Here is a 22,860-nt window from a genome sequence, read left to right as displayed (position 1 = left end):
TGATCTGGTGTCTATAAAGTGAATAGTAATGGTAGAACAAGGCGACACTTTCAATTAAAAAAAACCCCAAAAAACACAACCAATTTAGGCTGAATTCCAGGGAGTTCCTCACAGATTAATCAACACATGGAATGCTCCAGGTAGGGAAGTGGAGGCAAACACTGTCATTTTTTAGGAAACATTAGATGCTGTGAGGGAGGTAACACTAGGGTCCTTTTTGGGAGCTTGCACCGAATAGCCTTCATAGAAACATAGAAGATAGGAGCAGGAGTAGGCCATTTGGCCCCATGAGCCTGCTCCGCCATTCAATGCGATCATGGCTGATCATCCAAATTCAGTATCCTGTCCCTGCTTTCTCCCCATACCCCTTGATCCCTTTAACCTTAAGAAATATATCCAACTCCTCCTTGAATATATTTAATGAATTGGCCTCTACTGCCTTCTGTGGTAGAGAATTCCACAGGTTCATCACACTCTGGGTGAAGAAATTCCTCCACATTTCTGTCCTAAATGGCTTACCCCTTATCCTTAGACTGTGACCCCTGGTTCTGGACTCCCCGACCATCAGGAACATCCTTCCTTCATCTAGTCTGTCCAGCCCTGTCAGAATTTTATAAGTTTCAATGAGTTAAGAACATAAGAAATAGGAGCAGGAGTAGGCCAATCGGCCCCTCGAGCCTGCTCCGCCATTCAATAAGATTATCCCCTCTCATTCTTCTAAACTCCAGCGAGTACAAACCCAATCGACCCAATCTCTCCTCATACGTCATTCCTGCCATCCCAGGTATCAGCCTGGTGAATCTTCGCTGAACTCCTTCCATGGCAAGAACATCCTTCCTCAGATAAGGTGATAAAAACTGCACACAATACTCAAGATGTGGTCTCACCAAGGCCCTGTATAACTGCAGCAAGACATCCTTGTTCCTGTACTCGAACCCTCTTGCTACAAAGGCCAACATACCATTTGCCGCCTTAAGCGCCTGCTGCACCTGCATGCTTACCTTCAGTGACTGGTGCATAAAGACACCCAGGTCTCTTTGCACTTCCCCTTCTCCCAATCTATTGCCATTCAGATAATCTGCCTTCCTGTTTTTGCCACCAAAGTGGATAACCTCGCATTTATCCACGTTATATTGCATTTGCCATGCTTCTGCCCAATCACCCAACCTGTCCAAATCATACAGGAGTTTCTCAGCATCCTCCTCACAGCACACACGCCCACCCAGCTTTGTGTCGTCTGCAAATTTGGAGATATTACATCTAGTTCCCTTGTCAAGATCATTAATCTATATTGTGAATAGCTGGGGTCCAAGGACCGATCCCTGCGGTACCCCACTAGTCACTGCCTGGCACTTGGAAAAAGACCCGTTTATTCCAACTCTTTGCTTTCTGTCTGCCAACCAGTTCTCTATCCAAGTCAATACCTTGTCCCCAATCCCATGTGCCTTAACTTTACACGCTAATCTCTTATGTGGGACCTTATCAAAAGCCTTCTGAAAGTCCAAATACACCACATCCACTGGTTCTCCCTTATCTATTTTGCCAGTTACATCCTCAAAAAATTCCAGTAGATTAGTCAAGCATGATTTACCTTTTGTAAATCCATGTTGACTTTGTCCGATCCTGTCACTGTTTTCCAAGTGCTATGGTTTTCCAATGGCTATTACATCTTTTATTATGGACTCTAGCATTTTCCCCACTACCGATGTCAGGCTTACCGGTCTGTAATTCCCCATTTTCTCTCTACTACCTTTTTTGAATAGTGGGGTAACATTAGCTACCCTCCAATCCATGGGTACCATTCCAGATTCCATCGAATGTTGGAAGATGATCAGCAATGCATCTACTATTTCTAGGGCCACTTCCTTAAGTACCCTAGGATCCCTTGTGATTTACCATTTGGTAATGTTCCTTTCTATTAACATTTTAGGGGAAATAGTCATCGGATAACTATTGCTTTTTAATCGGATAGTATAATCAGCTCCATTTTTATATTGCCTTTCACGACCTCTGGATGTCCCAAAGCGCTGTGCACCCAATGAAGTACTTTTTGAAGTGTAGTCACTGTTCTAATGTAGGAAACGCAGCAGCCAATTTGTGCACAGCAAGGCCCCACAAACAGCAATGTGAGCTCAGATCATCTGTTTTTGATGGTTGAGGGATAAATATTGGCCAGGCCACTGGGGAGAATGCTCCTGCTCTTCGAATATTGGCTGTGGACATAGTAGAGAATGACTGACTGACTGATATAGGACAAATGTAACATTCCAAACCAAAGACTAGTTCAGTAGTAAACCTGTTGCTTGTGGATTTATAATGCTAATTTAATTAGACATTTGGCCTTCATTGTAACTGACTGACTGTTGGTTTAGGATTTGCAATACCTGTTTTTTGGAAAACATTTTTTAGCTATGCATATGGAGTACAGAATGCTTTAATTTCCAATGTGTAACTTAGAGGAACAGCATGAAGGCAGAGCAAAGATATCAGCAAATTCTGCAGCATAATTTTGTTCTAGGTTATTGCCTGGAACAAAACTATACGCAAGATTTTCTAAGCTGGCATTAGATTTGATACTTGGGAAGAGTTGAGCAAAATTTCTTACATAGTCTCTTGAATTTCAGCCGATATCTGACCCAATGGATTCGAAAGTTGCTCCTGGTGCACCCCCTGCCTATGCTGATGCAATGCAACCTCCAAACTATCAAGGGAATGCTGGACATCTGCCTTATCCTGCAGGGCCTGTCATGGGAAATCCTGGGATGCCAGTTCCTCAGTATCCAATCCAGCCTGCTAACCCTCCTGTAGGTAAGTCTGTCAGTAGCATCCCTTGGAAAGCATTAAAGTGAACTTTTGACACATGACCAAAACAGTTACTCAAGTGTTGGTTACTGGATGGGAATCTAATTAAAAGGGTTTAAATATCTACTAATCATGGAATGGGGGCACTGTTTCCATATTGTAGCCTGCTGATAGAAGGGTCACTCTAAGTTAGAAGTGCTGCGTGATTTAAGAAAGATTAGGAATGATGGTTTTCATTCATGCCCAAAATTAGGTTTGTGCCCTTGGGGAGTGCAAAAAGAAACTGGTAACCTAGTCATTCCAATTTTCTCCCTTCCTCTTCAAAATGCACTGACGTGTGCTGACCATTCATACAGGTCTTTAACATTAGTGCCAGCAGGCTATTCAGATATAGAGGGAGCCTCACGGCCGAGCTGATCCTGTGCTCACTTGTTGCATTTTCCAGCACAGGTTACTGGGTACTGATGAAAAGTGGGAACCCTAGCTATTTTCCTTCTCTTCCTTAGCTCGGGGTTTTCTGACAAATTGGTGCATCCCTACTGCAGCTGAGATCCGTTAATTCAGCTGAGTAAGAGTTGAACATGGAGCTTTCCTGGTCTGTGGCTTAGTACAACATTAGGCAATGCATTTACTCACTAACTCAAGATTTATTGAAATGATTATACTTGTCTGGGCACGTGCTTGTGACGTGAGTTTCCAAAAGCACTCGTTGTTAACAGAACCTCAAGCCTGAACTTCTGATCTGTTCCTGAATGCCATTTTTGGCTTTTCAAGCTTGCTGTTAACGGCTTTTATTGATCTTCTGCAACTCGGGAGCATTTGTACATATACACACTTCTGTTCAACTGAGCACACTACAGTTGACCATGCAAGCTGCTGCCTCGGGTTCCCCCCCACGTGCCCCTTCTCTCCAATGTTTGGTGATATGGACTCGGCACGTACGCAGAACACAATTTACCCATGGAGGCACCTTCAGGGGAGGAAAGTAAAAATGGGGATAGGAATATTTGAACTTTAATAATTCGATGCCAAATCGTAAATAGTTTGAATAGGACAGATTTACTGAATATTTTGCTCTTGCTATGCAGGATGTGCTTACAGAAGCTTTTTTTCTTCCCTCCAGTATTGCACACTGTTTATATGCAGCCTGCTCAAAACTTCAGCTTCCAGCCAGTCCAGACTACCTGTCCGTCCTGTAACCAGGTCATTATAACCCGTATTAATCACTCACCAGGAGCGCTGACATGGCTTAGCTGTGGAGGTCTCTGCCTTCTTGGGTAGGTTATCCAAATAACTATTAACTTCTCTGAATGTTCAGCGTGAAAGTAGCAATTCCTTTTTAAATGTACGCTGCCAGATATGTATGTATGAGAGATATGCATTGGTTGAAACAAATCTTTGTTATCTTGCTCTGTAATTTAAGTACGTTTTGCATTAATGCAAAGTAGTGTCAGTGGACATTGACATGAGTAGCAGTATAAATTAGGAGGCAATCTGACTTCCAAATAGAAAATGCTAGCAACACAATAGCAAGTCAGTCAGCATCTGTGGAGAAAACAAATGGGTTATTGTTTTAGGTTGGGACCATTTGCAGAATTGATAATTGAAAGGGGGAAACAGATACTTCAAGCACAGAGCTAATGGGTTGAATGACCAAGCAGGAAATTGTTAGATGATCATTCATGTCCAGCATTAGAAAAAAAGTATTAAAGAAATCATACCCCCAAAAAAAGTGAACAGCTAAGGAAAAAAGAGACACTGGGAGAAATTGAAAATACAGCCTGCTGATCAGGTTAAAATTAACAAAATGCTGACAAAACAGTGGGTCTGCCAGTCCCGGAGAGGGGAAAAGTAGCAGGCAGCAGTGAGACAGGCCCTCCCGCCAGCACTGTGTTTGATAAAATATCTCCACCCAAGACATCCTCGGTGTAGAGGAAATATCCAAGGCAGCGCATACAGTATGCTAGATTAGAGTAACTACATGTAAATTGCTTTATCTCACAGAAGTGGTGTTTGGGATGTGGGAGGTGGTGAATGGACAGGTATTGCTTCTTCTAAGCTTGCATGGGAAGGGGCAGAGCAGCTAGCGGTTGGGGCACTGGAAGAGTGAACCAGGATTTCACAGAGGAAACCGTCCTAGAAAGCGGGGAGGGGATCGGAAGATGTTTCTGGTGTTTGGATAATGTAAATGGTGGAATGTGATCTGGTGAATGTGAAGGCTAGTAGGGTAGAAGGTTCAGGACAAGAGAGGTTCTGTTATGAAAGGAGATTGCGGGGGTGGTGGCGGCAGAGGCGCAGGAAGGGGTCCGAGGCGGTCAAGGATCCTGTCACTGTAGATGGTAATCCTTGGCTGAAGAAAAATCACAGTGTTTTGGTGTGGATGGTAAAGTAATGAATAGAAGCAATGGAGACAGAACAACTGGCAGAAACGGGTGGAGTCCTTACTGGACACTACGTGTGAAGAAGGTGATTGTGGACGTCAGTGAACGTGTAATAGGTGTGTGTGGCAAACCCGTCGCCAGAGATAGATGGACAGAGAAGAAAGTCCAGGAAGGTACGTGTCAGGGATGAAACTTGTGACCATGAGGAATAGATAAGAATTGGAAGCATAATTAATGACACTTGAGATCAGAGCGAGAGCAGGAAGCAGGACTAACACGGTCACCAATGTAAGGGAAGAGGAGCTCGGGGAGGGATCAGTAGGATCAGAACAAAATATTCAACATAGCCTACAAAAACACGGCCACAGTGCTGGTGAGGGAAGGGAGTGGTTGTCTGTGCCCCTATAGTTACCTGTTTTTTACTTTGCTCTTTTGGACTGGAAGACCCATTTTTTGCCAGTATTTTCTCTGTTAACTACATACCTGATCTGTTTTTTTCCTCCTATTTTCTCTCTTTTTCTTGATGGTCCTCTTCCTGCTTTAGCTATTCACATTGTTTCTTTTAATATCATCAGTTTCTTTAATGCTTTTTATTTTATTGCCTGACTAAGCTTATTTAATGTAACCTCAACTAACAATCTCCTGCAGAAGTGGTGTTACGGAATGTGGGAGGTGGTAAATGGATTACAGGTCATTCAGCTCAGTAATTTCCCTCTCTGTGCTTGGAGTATTTGTTTATCCCTTCCTTCACATTTTTATTTCTGATTTATATTAAAAAGTTTGCTTTTTTTTCTCGCTTCTCTGTCCTGAGTAAGGGCCTGGCCCAAAATGTTCTGTCCACAGATGGTAACCAGGCTGCTTGTGTTTCCAGGATTCTCTGTGTTTCCGATTTATTTTCAGTTTTTTACCTTTTTTTATTTGACTCCCAAACACACTGAAGCCAGAATTAAGAGAGTCCTTGTCCCTCCAGCTGGTGGTCTTGCAGCATGTGGACTTTGACAGGATTGAAGTTATACTATATCCAGTGCGATCATACTGTCAAGTTGATCCACTAGCATCCTTAAATTTCCTGTGGAACCTTATCTGAGGAAGGATGTCCTTATCTGAGGAAGGATGTTACATAAGAACATAAGAAATAGGAGCAGGAGTAGGCCAATCGGCCCCTCGAGCCTGCTCCGCCATTCAATAAGATCATGGCTGATCTGATCCTAACCGCCAATCTACAATCACAGAACCATCTCCTGAATCTAACAGAATTAGACACACGAAATAGGAGCAGGATCAGGCTACACGGCCCCTGGGCCCGCTTCGCTACCCACAGGGCCATGTCCGATCCGAACCTAGACTCATGTCCAAATTCCTGCCTGCTCCCCGTAACCCTTAATTCCTTTTACTTCTAGGAAACTGTCTATTTCTGTTTTAAATTTATGTAATGATGTAGCTTCTACAGCTTTTTGGGGCAGCATATTCCATGGACCTGCCACCCTCTGAGTGAAGTAGTTCCTCCTCATCTCAGTTTTGAAAGAGCAGCCCCTTATTCTAAGACTATCCCCCTAGTTCTAGTTTCACCCATCATTGGGAACATCCTCCCCGTATCCACCCGATCCAACCCCTTCACAATCTTATATGTTTCAATAAGATCGCCTCTCATTCATTCTTCTGAACTCCAATGAGTAGAGTCCCAATCTACTCAACCTCTTCTCATATGTCCATCCCCTCATCCCCGGGATTAACCGAGTGAACCTTTGTACTGACTCGAGAGCAAGTATGTCTTTTCTTAAGTATGGACACCAAAACTGTATGCAGTATTCCAGGTGCGGCCTCACCAATACCTTGTACAACTGAAGCAATACCTCCCTATTTTTATATTCTATCCCCCTAGCAATGAAAGCCAACATTCCATTGGCCGCCTTAATCACTTGCTGCACCTGCATACTAACCTTTTGAGTTTCGTGCACCAGGACCCCCAGATCCCTTTGTACTTCAGTACTTTCCAGTTTCTTGCCATTTAAGATAATAACTTGCTCTATGATTTTTCCTGCCAAAGTGCATAACCTCACACTTTCCAGTATTGTATTCCATCTGCCAAATCTCTGCCCACTTACTTAGCCTGTCGATGTCCCCTTGCAGGTTTTTTATGTCCTCCTCACTCACTACTTCCCCTCCCATCTTAGTATCATCTGCAAACTTTGATATGTTACACTCGGTCCCCTCCTCCAAATCGTTAATATAGATTGTAAAGAGTTGGGGACCCAGCACTGACCCCTGCGGAACACCACTAGTTACTGATTGCCAGTCTGAGAATGAACCATTTATCTCAACTCTCTGCCTTCTGTTAGATAGCCAATCCTCTATCCATGCCAGAATATTACCCCCAATCCTGTGATTTTTTATCTTAAGCAATAATCTTTTGTGTGGCACCTTGTCAAATGCCTTTTGGAAGTCTAAATACACTACGTCCACTGGTTCCACTTTATCCACCCTATATGTTACTTCCTCAAAGAACTCCAGCAAATTTGTCAAACATGACTTCCCCTTCATAAAACCATGCTGACTTTGTCTTATTACATTATGATTATCCAAATGTCCTGTTACTGTCTCCTTAATAATGGACTCCAAAATTTTACCTACCACAGATGTTAGGCTAACCGGTCTATAGTTTCCAGCCTTCTGTCTACTGCCCTTTTTAAATAAGGGTGTTACATTAGCAGTTTTCCAGTCTGCCGGGACCTTTGCCGAGTCCAGGGAGTTTTGGAAAATTATTACCAATGCATCCACAACCCCTACCGCCACTTCCCTCAAGACCCTAGGATGTAAGCCATCAGGTCCAGGTGATTTATTCGCCTTGAGTCCCATTATTTTACCGAGTACCACTTCCTTAGTGATTTTGATCGTGTTTAGCTCCTCCCCGCCCTATAGCCCCCTGCTTGTCCAGTGTTGGGATATTCTTAGTGTCTTCTACTGTAAAGACTGATACAAAATATTCATTCAGTGTTTTTGCCATCTCCATATTTCCCACCATTAATTTCCCGGTCTCATCCTCTAAGGGACCAACATTTACTTTAGCCACCCTTTTTCTTTTTATATAACTATAAAAACTCTTACTATCTGTTTTTATATTTTTTGCTAATTTACTTTCATAATCTATCTTCCCTTTCTTAATTAATCTTTTTGTTATTTTTTGCTGTCTTTTAAAGTTTCCCCAATCCTCTATCCTCCCACTAGATTTGGCTACCTTATATGCCCTTGTTTTTAGTGGAATACTATCCTTAATTTCTTTGCTTAGCCACGGATGGCTGTCTTTTCTTTTACACCCTTTTCTTCTCAGTGGAATATATATTTTTTGGAAGTTGTAAAATAACTCCTTAAATGTACACCACTGATCATGTATCATCTTACCCTTTAATCTATTTTCCCAATCCACTCTACTCAATTCCGCTCTCATACCTTCATAGTCTCCTTTATTCAAGCTTAGCACGCTTGTTTGAGATCCAACCTTCTCACCCTCTAATTGAATATGGAATTCAACCATGTTATGGTCACTCATTTCAAGGGGATCCTTTACTAGGACATTTTTAATTAATCCTGTCTCGTTACACAGGACCAGATCTAAGGTTGCTTTCCCCCTGGTCGGTTCAGTTACATACTGCTCAAGAAACCCATCCCTAATACACTCAATGAACTCATCCTCAAGGCAGCCCTGCCCAATTTGATTTGTCCAATTAATATGATAGTTAAAATCCCCCATAATTATAGATGTTCCCTTATTACAAGCCTCAACTATTTCCTGATTGATACTCCGTCCAACAGAGTTGCCACTGTTCGGAGGCCTATAGACTACGCCCACTAGTGTTTTTTTCCCCTTATTATTCCTTACCTCCACCCAAACTGTTTCATTATCCTGATCTTTTGACCCAATATCATTTCTCTGTATTACAGTGATTCCTTCCTTTATTAACATAGCCACCCCACCTCCCCTTCCTTCCTGCCTGTCCTTCCTGATCGTTAAATAACCTGGTATGTTTAATTCCCAGGCATTGTCACCCTGCAGCCATGTTTCTAAATGGCCACAAGATCATACCCATATGTAGTTATTTGTGCTATTAGCTCGTCTATTTTGTTACGAATGCTACGTGCATTCAGATAAAGAACTTTCAAATATGCTTTGTGACACTTAGTTCCTGCTTTTGCCCTTTTTATTACTTTACCTTTTACTCCATACCTTCTGCCCCTTTCTGACACGCTCTGGTTTTTAATTCCCCCACTGCTACCTAGGTCTATGACCTTCTCTGTTGTCATTTTTATTATTTGCTCTCTAGGAACCTCCCCCCCCACTAGTTAGTTTAAAGCCCTCTCTACAGCCCTAGTTATATGATCCGCCAGGACTCTAGTCCCAGCACTGGCCAAGTGAAGCCCGTCCCAGTGGAACAGCTCCCTCCTGCCCCAGTACTGGTACCAGTGTCCCAGGAAGCAAAACCCATTTCTCCCACACCAGTCTTTGAGCCACGCATTTAACTCTCTAATTTTATTTGTCCTAGCCAAATTTGCTCGTGGCTCAGGTAATAATCCAGAGATTATTACCCTTGAGGTTCTGTTTTTTAATTTGACCCCTAGCTGCTCATACTCCTTTAACAGAACCGGCTTCCTAGTCCTATCTATGTCGTTTGTACCAACATGGACCACGACAACTGGATCCACCCCCTCCCACTGCAAGTTTTTTTCCAGCCCAGAGGAGATGTCCTTAACCCTGGCACCGGGTAGGCAACACAGCCTTCGGGACTCTCGCTCTCGGCTGCAGAGAACTCTATCTATCCCCCTAATAATACTATCCCCTACCACTGCAACATTTCTATTTACTCCCCCCTCTTGAATGCCCCCCCGTTCCACGGTGCTGTGGCCAGGTTGCTCATCCTCCCTGCAGTCCCTGCTCCTGTCCCCACAGGGAGTAAGAACCTCAAACCTGTTTGACAAGAGCAAGGGCTGCGGCTGCTCCAGCTCTACCTCCTGGATCCCCGTACCTGCCTTACTCGTAGTCACACCGTCCTGTCCCTGACCATGGGCTACATCTGAATTAATTAACTTCATAGGTGTGACCACCTCCTGATACACAGAGTCCAGGTACTTCTCCCCCTCCCTGATGTGTCGCAGTGTCTGAAGCTCAGACTCCAGCTCATCAACATGGAGCTGGAATTCCTGTAGCAGCAGACACTTGTCACAGACGTAATCACCGTGAGCCTCAATGGGGTTCACCGGCTCCCACATCTCACAACAGTAACACATCACCTGCTCCATTCTATGTAATTAATTACATTTTTTATTGTTAGTTATGGACACCCTCTGCCCGATTTTAGATGCTAGTATCCCCTTTAAGTAATTGGATTTAAATTAAATCAATCCCTCTAGTTACACCAGTTAAATGGTTTACCAACAGTCACTCTGCACCAGAAAGGCCTTATTAACTACAACCCACAGAGTTAAAGTTTGAAAAGGGCACCGAACACCCCACTTACCCTAACTCTCACTTACCCAAACTCGGAGCACTCTTTGATGACTCGCAGTCAGTGCTTGCTCGCACTAGGACTGGTCTTTTTATACTGTTTGTTTGTTTACAGCCAAATGAGTCACCCCTGCTGATTGGTTAGAAAACTGATTTCCACTGCCTGCTGTGCCAATTTACTCCTACTGCAGTGTAACCTTGTTTTACTCTTAAACCAACAGAATCCCAAATATTTAACTTTTCCCCTTTACTTAAACTGTTTAAGTAATCTTATCAAGAATGATTTAAAGAGAAATAACAATTAAAGAACTCTCACACTTACCCAAACTCAGAGCAATCTTTGATGACTCGCACTCAGTGCTTGCTCGCACTAGGACTCTTGCCATAGAGGGAGTGCAGTGAAGATTCACCAGACTGATACCTGGGATGGCAGAAATGACGTATGAGGAGAGATTGGGACGATTGGGCTTATACTCGCTGGAGTTTAGAAGAATGAGAGGGGATCTCATTGAAACTTATAAAATTCTAACAGGACTAGACAGTCTAAATGCAGGAAGGATGTTCCCGATGGTCGGGGAGTCCAGAATCAGGGGTCACAGTCTAAAGATAAGGGGTAAGCCATTTAGAACAGAGATGAGGAGGAATTTCTTCACCCAGAGAGTGGTGAACCTGTGGAATTCTCTACCACAGAAGGCAGTGGAGGCCAATTCATTAAATATATTCAAGAAGGAGTTAGATATATGTCTTAAGGTTAAAGGGATCAAGGGATATGGGGAGAAAGCAGGGACAGGGTACTGAATTTGGATGATCAGCCATGATCTCATTAAATGGCGGAGCAGGCGCGAGGGGCCAAATGGCCTACTCCTGCTCCTATCTTCTATGTTTTAATGTTTACAGCAAAAGCTCCAGCCATCTCGTGTGCTCTTGTCGGGAATTAGTTATCTGAAACTGGAGCTCTGTGCATACCATCCATAAGTGTCTGCACTTCAGATGTAATTCATTGTATGTGAAGCTTGTTATGTTTGCGAGATGTGATGAATACAAATCTGGCCCTGAGATTCTGGAGGGGGTGGGGTGGTCTCCAGGTGGAAATCAGCAAAATGGCATGATCAGCTGAAAAGTTATGGCTGGATACCAGGAAAAATCCTGGTGGAGTTTTAAGGCCTCTCTCTTCCTCTGCCGGTTTCGGCTCCCGTGAAGACGAGATGTCGGAGCACAATACGCAAACCACAGGTGACATCCACAGCATCAATACACAAACCATACATACTTGAAGCCGACTTGTGCTATTGCAAATTAATTAGGCTTCTCTGCCTCCTACTCGGTATGCTTTCCTCATGATCTTCCTGAGTAGTGCATTTCTTTGGCTTGTTTGTAAATGTAGGCCATATGGGAGATGTTGCACAACATTTTGTTTCCGCTTAAAAAGGCCTGAAAATATCTGGAATACAAACTGCTGTATAAACTGTGTACCTGCACACAGCAGAGCACTCTTATAATGTCACGATATTTTCTGTGGTAACTTTTTTTTTTCTTCAGGAGTGAGCTGTTTTGTAATGGTGGGCAAGCCGTTTGTTTTCCCTTGGCTCTTGTACAGAATCTCAACATGAGTTAAATTGGGCTTCTGGAAGGGAAGGAGGAAGAGAGAGGAGTTGTGGGCTAAATTTATAGCACCTTTTTAATTTTTGTGTATTAAGTTTTTATCACTTGGTTTAGTCAACTAAAAATTGTTAGTTTTCCAAAATATACAGCCTATGAATTACTGAAAATAATAGCGCAGTTTAAAAAAAAAAAAAAATTGCTGCTGGTATAAATAATCTGTTCAAGTTCCTGTTTGCTATTGACTCTGAAAACCTTCATTAATAAATGTTATCTGATTGGATTTGATGGTGATTGAGGTGTTTTTGTGTAACAGTAGTGGTTTCTTAGCCACTTGACAAATTAAACAGGCCAGAAGCAGTTAAGTTTCTCCCCTCCAACTCAACTTTGTAGAAGCGGCTTTGCGGAACAAGCAACCCATTAATAAACTATTTTTAACTAAGGGTTAGCTTGTGCATTAATAATGCTAATAGAGCAGGATATACATATGAGCTGCGTCATATGCTAGACAGATGGTTCAAGCTTTCCTTTGCTTCTGTAAGTGCACTGATTTGAGGTCTACCGTCAGTTTGAAGTGAAAGTAGTGGCTGGAGTCGTGCCTGATGCACAGGAAAATGGCTTCAGTTGTCGGAGGCCAATCATTGCAGCCCAGGACATTGGTGCTGGAGCTCCTCAGGGCAGTGTTATTGGCCCAGCCGGCTTCAGCTGCTAAAATCTCAAGTCACGCACCATCTTGACTTGGCCATATATCGCTGTCCCTTTACTGTCACTGCATCAAAAACTTGGAATTCCTTGCCCAACACCATTTTGGGTGCACCAACACCACAAGGATTGTAACAGTTATAGAAGGCCTGTCACCACCCACCTCAGGGCCGTTAATGATGGGCAATCAATGTGGCCTTGCCAGTGTTGCCCACATCCCGAGATACTCCAGGAAGAAATCCCAAAGCTCTTTACATACTGTAAGTTATTTTTTGAGTGTAGTCACTACTTTGTAGGTGAATGTGATAGAAAACATGCATTTAAATATGCCTTTCATGCAGGCAAATGTGGCAGCCAATTTTATGTGCACCAAGTTCCAACTGGTGAGATGAGCTTTGTTTGAGGGGTGTATATTGATTAGGACACTGAGAATGCTGCTCTTTTCTGAATAAACCATGGGATATTTTATGTCTGCTTGAGCAAGCATCTGTTTATTGTATCATCTGAACAATAGCACATTCAGTAGTACAGCACTTGCTCAGTACTGTACTGGCGTGTCAGCCTAGATTATGTGCTCAAATCCTGGAGTGAGGCATGAACCCACAACCTTCTCATAAGTGATGGAGTGCTACCAACTGAGCTAAGCATTTCAATCAAAAGCTTCCATGATCACGCACAATTAGTTTTTGAAAACAAATGTCCTCTAGAATAGTTTGGAACTGAGAAGTGAGCTTGATTGACGGACTTGGCAATCTCCATTTGGCTCTTCCTATGCTTCCAGCAATCTGTTACAATGTGGATCATATGCACTTTGAACAAATGCAATGAATATTCAAAATTAGATTGGATAGGTGGATGAAAAGAAAGGGGATTAAAGGATATGGGAACCGGGCGGGTAAATGTGATGCAAACTATTTACTCGTGTGGAGGGTAAACACGTGACCTGGACTAGTTGGGCCGTTTCCGTGTTGCAACTTCTAATCTATAACAAAAGTAACATTGTGAAAAGATGCATGTGAAAGTAAATGCTGCTTCATTAGGAAGTTAGTGCTGAGGTTAAATATGCTTTTGTACACCTCCTAGCTCACTGTCTGTGGCCACGTTTACATATTGCACAGTTTTGCCCAAGTGACTGGACTGTATATTTTTATTTTCTCCCTACAGTTATGCTACTTTGATCTGGTCTCTCTTTCCATAGTGTCACCTTTTTCATAAGCTGCTTGTCCTACAAAATCTTATTTCTTGGTTGCGCTCTAATTGTTTGATATTTCTGCTTTTACCAGGTGTCTGTTTGGCTGCTGCCTGATCCCATTTTGTGTTGATGGTCTTCAGGATGTGGAACACAGTTGTCCAAATTGTAGAGCGCACATCAGCAGCTGCAAGCGCCTGTAAAACGTCACCTCAAGATCCAGCTGTGCTTCTGTGAATCATCCAATTTTGATAGTGCAGCAAGACGGGGGTGTTTTTCTTGTAGAATCTGATGATTTTGTATTTCTCAAATGAAAATTTACACTTTCACTTCTAGAATGTTAACAGCTAGGTATTGGAGCACATGAAGTAACGTTTATTTCTCAGAGTGGGAGACTGGCTGCTGCCTATCTTAATTTAATCTGCTAATGGAAGATCTGTGGTCCTGCAAATTTCATTAGCAGTGATTTAATTATGGGAGGAAAAATGGCAATTTTTTTTCATCAGGTAATTTTCTCACTTGGTTTATATTTTTAAGTAGATTTTGGCAACTAGTTTATAGCTTTGATTTCTGATGCAAATTTTTGAAAATCACATGAATTCTCTGAGAATAGTCCGACAAGAATTTGTATTTCTCCAGTATGTAATACTTCTGTAAGGAATGGTGTGTGTTCTAACCAGTAATTTTGATGGTAGAATCATTACCATTGCGATTCTAACGGCAACAATCTGCTAAATAAAAACCTACTTTAAATGTAGAACGGTCCCTCACTATCGCTTAACGTGATCGCCTGCAAACTGGCCTGAAATCTGACACACGGCTCGTGTGGCTGCCTGTTTCTGCACTTTCTCTCAGTGAGGTGAAAGCTATTGAATTGCAGAGCATGTTAGCACAAAAAATACCCACTTAATGCTACTGCCCAGAGGGTTGAAAAGACTTGTACTGCATTTCTAATCTTGGGATATATCACTCCTTTTAACTTCCTTAGTCTTCATAAACATAGTACTACAAAAAAGGTTGTGCTTCCTAATGGGAAATTAAATTGAGAAATTAGGAAGTTCACCGGAAGGATATGCCATCAAGATCCGCTATATTAAATGTGGAGAATCTCAGTCTGTCTTAAACACTGAACAGGAAATGGATTCTGATGAAAGTTTGATTTCCTGTGATGGCATACCACTACAAAAGTAGAAGGGAGAGGCAAAACTCCAAAAGAGCCAAACATTAATCAAACCAGTGCTCTGTCCATTCAAATTATAGGGGCCAGCTAGACGGGTGTACAGCAATCGTTAAGTCTTTGTGTTAATGGCAAACTTGCTGCAGTGATGTTCTTTGTTATGGAAAGTGAGTGCAAATATCAATAACTTTCATGCCAGTATATCGATCGCAGTAGAACGTGAGGCAGCAATAAGATTCTATTGGTCAAACTAAAGTTCACCATTCACATGAATAAATTCACACTCTAGTATAAAGTAGGTGACGAATCTACACTGTTTCAGAATAAAGTGGAGGCTGTAGACTAAAGGCAAGTGGCAAGAGAAGCCTGCCGACCTTTTTTTTTCCCAATATACATTTTGCTTATCTGTTTTCGATGTTCCCAAATATTTGGGGGGGGGGGGGGAAGAAGGAAAAAAACTAGTAGCACTAGCTGTACCTCTTGGAAAGGCAGGGAAGCATTTTGGAGTCATTGGAATAAATTCTTAATTTTATCCAAACCTGCCTGGCGGAAAACTGATGGGATCAGAGCAGCTGCCCGTTTTGCTTCTCATCAACTTCAAATGAAAGTAAATTTGGGCGGCGGTCTGATCCTGAGAGGGATAGTCTAAATCTATCCTCCCCCCACCCCCCTCCCCCTTAACTTTTTGGTGAATAAGCTGATGACGACGAGCATAATTATATATAAACTCTTGGATAAGCCTCAGCAGGGGGTACTCCCTGGAATTGTATATGCTCCATACAAGTACACACATGGGGGCGGTAAACGGGCAGTTTGTTGGGCTAAGAAACATAGGGTACCCCATGCTTGTGCTCGTAATGGCCTGAGTTTGATTCTTTATGCATGCCTGAAACAGCTCAAAGTAATGCCGACCCTTCAGTCTACCAGTTACTGGTGAAAGTGGCAGTATTACCTGTGCAAACTGGATTTTGACCACTTTGATCTGCTTTAACCTGTTTTAAGCTTGTATTGCTGTTAATGTATATTTTGGTAAACTTTCAAATGGAATCATTCTAATTTAAAACTTTTGTATATCTACACTTTTAGCACTAATCTAAAATAGTACTGGAAAAAAAAAAATCTCTTATTTGAATGTAACCCGTTCTAATCAGTCAGCTGACCAGATATGCTTTAAACAATACCAAAGAGAGTTTTTGTAACCATCTTATTGGCAATAAAAATATATTTTATGTATATGAAGTTGTGACTTGCAGGTTCCATCTCTAAACATTTTACAGGGTTGCAAAGATCGTCATTGAGCAGTTTTTTTTTTTTTACATTTTATGTCTGTATTTTACAGAAATTTCTGTAAGGGAAGGATGGCGCTGTTATACGAAATGGACCATTCTGGCCATATTTATTGTTTTTCTTTCTGTGTAATTAGACTTTTGTTTACTAAATAAATGCAAAATAGCCAGTACCAGAAGTTCAACTCTGTCGCCTCTATTCCTCCTTCACAACGGACCCTGCCACTTAGAGATATTGGACTGTGGTATTTATCACCGGCCACAAGCGTGCAGGAGCTCGTGCAGGCTGATGGGACACCACAAGTGCCAGCTTTCCTGCTGCAGAGGATTCGGATGCTGAGTTTGAGGGCCTGGTCTACCGAAGAAGGCTGATGGGCATACACCAGGAAATAATAGGTGCACTGGGCAGCCTGCCGGTGAGCTTGCATGCCATGTCTCCACACATGGAGACCAGTTCCAACTTGTGCCGTGGCTTCGTGGAGACTGTTTATCCGACGTGGAGCATGCGGCCTGCTCGGCAGTGGCATCCACCATGATGAAGCCTCTGCTGACCACTCTGACAGCTTCTATTGCAGTTCATACTACTGCCACGCCAGCTCGGATGGTTGCCATAGCCACCCATCCCCAAATGGTCCAGAAATTCAGATGGCTATAAAATAGGATAGGAACCTTGCTGCAAAAGCATTGACATAGCTTCCAGAGCACTCCTGCACTCCGCTCTCCATGCAGAGCCGTAGGAGTGTCAAGGTGCAGTGCCAGGAGAGTGTGCCCAAGTTTCTAACAGGAGACATGAGCCATGTCTGGAGGAGATATCCCATATCACCCAGTAGCCAGTGTGACCAGACAGCCTAGTTGGAATAAAGGTGGCACAGGATAAATGAATCGTGACACTTTTCTGGCAACCGGACAGAGACCTGCAAAATGCATTACATATGGTCGCAAACAAGCTGGGCATTGAGGGATTGGAATGCCTTTCTATTTGGAAAGATGTCATGATGGTGATGGGGTGCATGCAAAGCAATATGGGTGCAGACTATGGCTCCTTGGAGTGCGGGGCAACCTGCAGTGTGGGCAAAGTCTGGTGCTCTCTCCTGTTTTGCTGTGTCCATTGGGAAAGTGATGTAGATGTTCCTCCTGGCATAGAGTCTTGGTGACCTCCCTGATACAGTGGTGCACAGCAAACTGGGAGATGTCACCTGCTGCATCCGGGAACGACCGCATGGCATAAAAGCTAAAGGCCATGGTGAGCTTGACGGCCACAGCCAGTGCGCACAGTGTCTGCCATATTGGACCCTCGGGTGCCTGTTTTACACCACTGCCTCTGGGGTCAGCATGCTTTACCTCTGCCTGTCTGTGATTTGTTGCCTCATCACAAAAATATTTTATATCTTGTGATTATCCGAAATGTACATGGTGGCATCTGTTTAGCAACTCACCGCAGAAAACCTGTGTCCACCTTGTTTCATCCTGACTCTTGCCCCCCACCCCACCCCGCCATTACTCAGGAATTCTTCAGAGATCTGTCCTCTTCCATTCTGTTCCTTCAAATCAATAATCTTCTCCACTCATTATCCAACTCCATCCACTCTTAAGGTTTTTCCACTCTACAGTCATCACCTTCCGACACATTGCATTCCCTTAATGCTCACAACCTCCAGTCTCCTCAGTGGAATAGCTGAATCATTCAGTTTTCTCCATATCTTTAAACAGGGCAGTGAAAACTACTTCCAGTTCCTCACAAACAATATCTTCACGTCTCTTGCAAGTCTCACCAACAGCTATCCCCTTTTACCTTTGACCTATCTCCACTTTCCTCAGGTGGAAGTTCATCCCCATTGCTAAACTGACTCAATTTCCTGTTTTGTGCTAAAGGCGACTTTCCCTTCACCAACTCTTAGCTCTCTCTAATGCCCCTGTGTGGCCAAAGCTTAACAATCACAGAAACCCCACAGTGCAGATAGAGGCCATTTCAGCCCATCGAGCCTGCACAGACACACATCCCACCCGATCCCCGTAACCCCTACACCAACACATATCCCACCCTATCCCTGTAACCCCACGTATTTAATCCGCCTAACACTAAGGGTTAATTTATCATAGCCAATCAACCTAACCTGCACATTTTTGGACTGTGGGAGGAAACCGGAGCACCCGGAGAAAACCCACGCAAACACGGGGAGAATGTGCAAACTCCACACAGACAGTCACCCGAGGCCGGACTCGAACCCGGGTCCCTGGCGCTGAGGGGCAACAGTGCTAACCACTATGCCACTGTGACCCAAATGACCCCAGTCATTCCCCTACCTCTTAATAACACCGGTATGGCCCGGCCCCAAAGCTGTGGTAATGCTAGAGGTTTTCGCACGTCGATGAGCAACGTAAAAACTCGGAAAAGGCACTCTCCGGAGTGAACTGGGCACCGTGTTAAGCATGTTTGCTTTTGGTACTTTTTGCATCGTGTTCCGAGTACCATTGGTTAGCTACTTTAAATCATCATTTGATGTGTTGTTGTCTACCGTCACCAACTATAACCATGCACACTTAACTGAACCACCCGTGTGGGATTTTTTTTTTTTTTTTAATTTTACCGCCACCATATTCACCCTGCTCCTTTATCTAAAATGGCTGTTGTAGCATTTCTTTTGCACTCCTGAATAGGATACAGGGAAAAGCATATCCTCTAATAAGTGATCTTTCTTACCTCTAGCTACCAATCTCTTTTCCTCACAATTTTTTCTTTCATCCTTGCTGCTATGGTCAGCACTCCAATATATGTTGCTGTCTTGATTTCAACATACCCCTGTATAAGAAAACTTATCAATCGGATTTTGATTCCCGCTTTCCCAGGTCCTCAAAATTGTGGCATTCTTTTCCTCTGTCTTCAGCTTTTTTTAAAGTCAAAGATGGCATCAATTAATTACTACTTTCTCATTTATCTTCTCTTTATTTCTTACAAGTTGGAAGTGGCCCTCCACTGTTGCCCCTGACCCTTCTCCTTGGTTTCGTTAATTGAAAAAAGACATCCTGCACTGTTACCCAATATTGATGTGAGCTATGCTTGTTTGGATGATTTGTATTCAGTTCTTTATTCTCATAGTCTGTTCAATAATTTAACTAGAGCATATCAAACAAGCTCACTTCATGTGAAGAGCGGCTGCAGGGCATTCGCGAGGGGGAGGGTGAACAGCCAGTTGTCGTGGTGCATATAGGTACCAACGATATATGTAAAAAATGGGATGAGGTCCTAAAAGCTGAATATAGGGATTTAGGAGGTAAATTTAAAAAATAGGACCTCAAAGGATTGCTACCAGTGCTATGTGCTAATCAGAGTAGAAATAGAAGGATATTTCAGATGAATATGTGGCTAGAGGAATGATGCAAGGGGGAGGGATTCAAATTCCTGGGACATTGGAACCAGTTCTGGGGGAGGTGGGACCAGTACAAACTGGACGGTTTGCACCTGGGCAGCACCGGGACTGATGTCCTAGGGGGAGTGTTTGCTAGTGCTGTTGGGGAGGGTTTAAACTAAAATGGCAGGGGGTTGGGAACCTATGCAGGGAGACAGAGGAAAGGGAAGCAAGGATAGAAGCAAAAGACAGGAAGGAGAAAAGCAAAAGTGGAAGGCAGCGAAATCAAGGGTGTAAATCAATCAGGGCCACAGTAAAAAAAATAATTCTAAAAGGAGTAAGAAAGTGTTAAAAAAGCAAGCCTGAAGGCTTTGTGTCTTAATGTGAGGAGCATTTGTAATAAGGTGGATGAATAAGCTGTGCAAATAGATGTAAACAGATATGATATAATTGGGATTACAGAGACATGGCTCCAGGGTGACCAAGGCTGGGAATTCAACATCCAGGGGTATTCAATATTCAGGAAGGACAGGAAAAAGGAAAAGGAGGTGGGGTAGCATTGCTGGTTAAAGAGGAGATTAACACGATAGTAAGGAAGGATATTAGCTCTGATGTGGAATCTGTATGGGTAGAGCTGAGAAATACCAAGGGGCAGAAAATGTTACTGGGAGTTGTATACAGACCCCCAAACAGTAATGCTGAGGTTGGGGATGGTATTAAATGGGAAATTAGAGATGGGTGCAATAAGGGCACAGCAGTTATCATGGGTGACTTTAATCTACATATAGATTGGGCTAACCAAATTAGTAACAATACCATGGAGGAGGAATTCCTAGAGTGTATGCAGGATGGTTTCCTGGACCAATATGTCGAGGAACCAACCAGAGATCAGGCCATCTTAGACTGGGTATTATGTAATGAGAAAGGATTAATTAGCAATCTTGTGCGAGGCCCCTTGGGGAGGAGTGAGCATAATATGATAGATTTCTTCATTAAGATGGAGAGTGAAGTAGTTAACTCAGAGACTAGGGTCCTGAATTTAAATAAAGGAAACTATAATGGTATGAGGCGTGAGTTGGCTAGGATGGATTGGGGAGCATTACTTAAAGGGTTGACGGTGGATAGGCAATGGCAAACATTTAAAGATCACATGGATGAACTACAGAATTTGTTCATCCTTGTTTGGCATAAAAATAAAACAAAAAAAATGACTCAATCGTACCTAACGAGGAAAATTAGGGATAGCATAAGATCCAAGGAGAGGACATATAAATTGGCCAGAAAAAGCAGCAAACCTGAGGATTGGGAGCAGTTTAGGATTCAGCAAAGGAGGACAAAGGGATTAATTAAGAGTGGGAAAATAGAGTATGAGAGTAAGCTTGCAGGGAACATAAAAACTGACTGTAAAAGCTTCTATAGGTATGTGAAGAGAAAAAGATTGGTGAAGTCAAGCGTAGGTCCCTTGCAGTCAGAATCAGGGGAATTTATAATGGGGAACAAAGAAATGGAAGGCCAATTAAATACATACTTTGGTTCTGTCTTCAAAAAGGAGGATACAAATAACCTCCCAGAGATGTTGGGGAACATAGGTTCTAATGAGAGGGAGGAACTGAATGAAATCAGTATTTGTAGGGAAATGGTGTTAGGGAAATTGACGGGATTGAAGGCTGATAAATCCCCAGGGCCTGATAATCTACATCCTAGGGTACTTAAGGAAGTGTCCCTAGAAATAGTAGATGCATTGCTGGTCATCTTCCAAAATTCTAGAGACTCTGGATCAGTTCCCATGGATTGGAGGGTAGCTAATGTAACCCCACTATTTAAAAAAGGTGGTAGAGAGAAAACGGGGATTATAGACCGGTACGCTTGACATCGGTAGTGGGGAAAATGCTAGAGTCCATTATAAAAGATGTAATAGCAGAGCACTTGGAAAACAACGACAGGATCAGACAAAGTCAACATGGATATACAAAAGGTAAATCGTGCTTGGCTAATCTACTGTAATTTTTTGAGGATGTAACTGGTAGAATAGATAAGGGAGAACCAGTGGATGTGGTGTATTTGGACTTTCAGAAGGCTTTCGATAAGGACCCGCATGAGAGATTAGCGTGCAAAGTTAAAGCACATGGGATTGGGGGTAAGGTACTGACTTGGATAGAGAAGTGGTTGGCAGACAGGAAGCAAAGAGTTGGAATAAATGGGTCTTTTTCCGAGTGGCAGGCAGTGACTAGTGGGGTACCGCAGGGATCGGTGCTAGGACCCCAGCTAGTCACAATATATATTAATGATCTAGACGAGGGAACTAGATGTAATATCACCAAATTTGCAGATGACACAAAGCTGGGTGGGCGTGTGTGCTGTGAGGAGGATGCAGAGAAACTCCAGTATGATTTGGACAGGTTGGGTGATTGGGCAGATGCATGGCAGATGCAGTATAATGTGGATAATTGTGAGGTTATCCACTTTGATGGCAAAAACAGGAAGGCAGATTATTATCTGAACGGCAATAGATTGGGAAAAGGGGAAGTGCAATGAGACCTGGGTGTCCTTGTGCACCAGTCGCTGAAGGTAAGCATGCAGGTGCAGCAGGCAGTTAAGGAGGCAAATTGTATGTTGGCCTCAATTGTGAGAGGATTCGAGTACAGGAGCAAGGATGTCTTGCTGCAGTTGTACAAGGCCTTGGCGAGACCACACCTTGAGTATTGTGTGCAGTTTTGGTCGCCTTATCGGAGGAAGGATGTTCTTGCCATGGAGGGAGTGCAGCGAAGATTCACCAGACTGATACCTGGGATGGCAGGAATGACGTATGAAGAGAGATTGGGTCGATTAGGCTTATATTCGTTGGAGCTTAAAAGAATGAGAGGGGATCTCATTGAAACT

General features: G+C 43.1%; 1 protein-coding gene across 4 annotated transcripts in view; it reads left to right on the top strand.

Annotated features, from left to right (window-relative positions):
- Positions 1-16,812, top strand: part of LOC147110451 (lipopolysaccharide-induced tumor necrosis factor-alpha factor-like) — a 52,994-nt gene extending 36,182 nt beyond the window's left edge. For all 4 annotated transcript variants that reach the window (XM_086000438.1, XM_086000436.1, XM_086000435.1 and 1 more), the window contains exons 2-4: positions 2,625-2,808; positions 3,926-4,079; positions 14,265-16,812. In XM_086000438.1, the coding sequence (XP_085856564.1) occupies positions 2,640-2,808; positions 3,926-4,079; positions 14,265-14,373 (432 nt within the window). In that variant the 5' untranslated portion in view covers positions 2,625-2,639 and the 3' untranslated portion in view covers positions 14,374-16,812. The remainder of the gene's footprint in view (positions 1-2,624; positions 2,809-3,925; positions 4,080-14,264) is intronic.
- Positions 16,813-22,860: the final 6,048 nt, after the last annotated feature.

The sequence above is a fragment of the Somniosus microcephalus genome, chromosome 11, assembly GCF_052327205.1.
Source record: "Somniosus microcephalus isolate GS21.2 chromosome 11, FLI_Smic_1.0, whole genome shotgun sequence".
Taxonomy (NCBI): domain Eukaryota; kingdom Metazoa; phylum Chordata; class Chondrichthyes; order Squaliformes; family Somniosidae; genus Somniosus; species Somniosus microcephalus.
The sequence above is the reverse complement of the archived record's forward strand: the minus strand, read 5'-3'. Positions and strand labels throughout refer to the sequence as shown.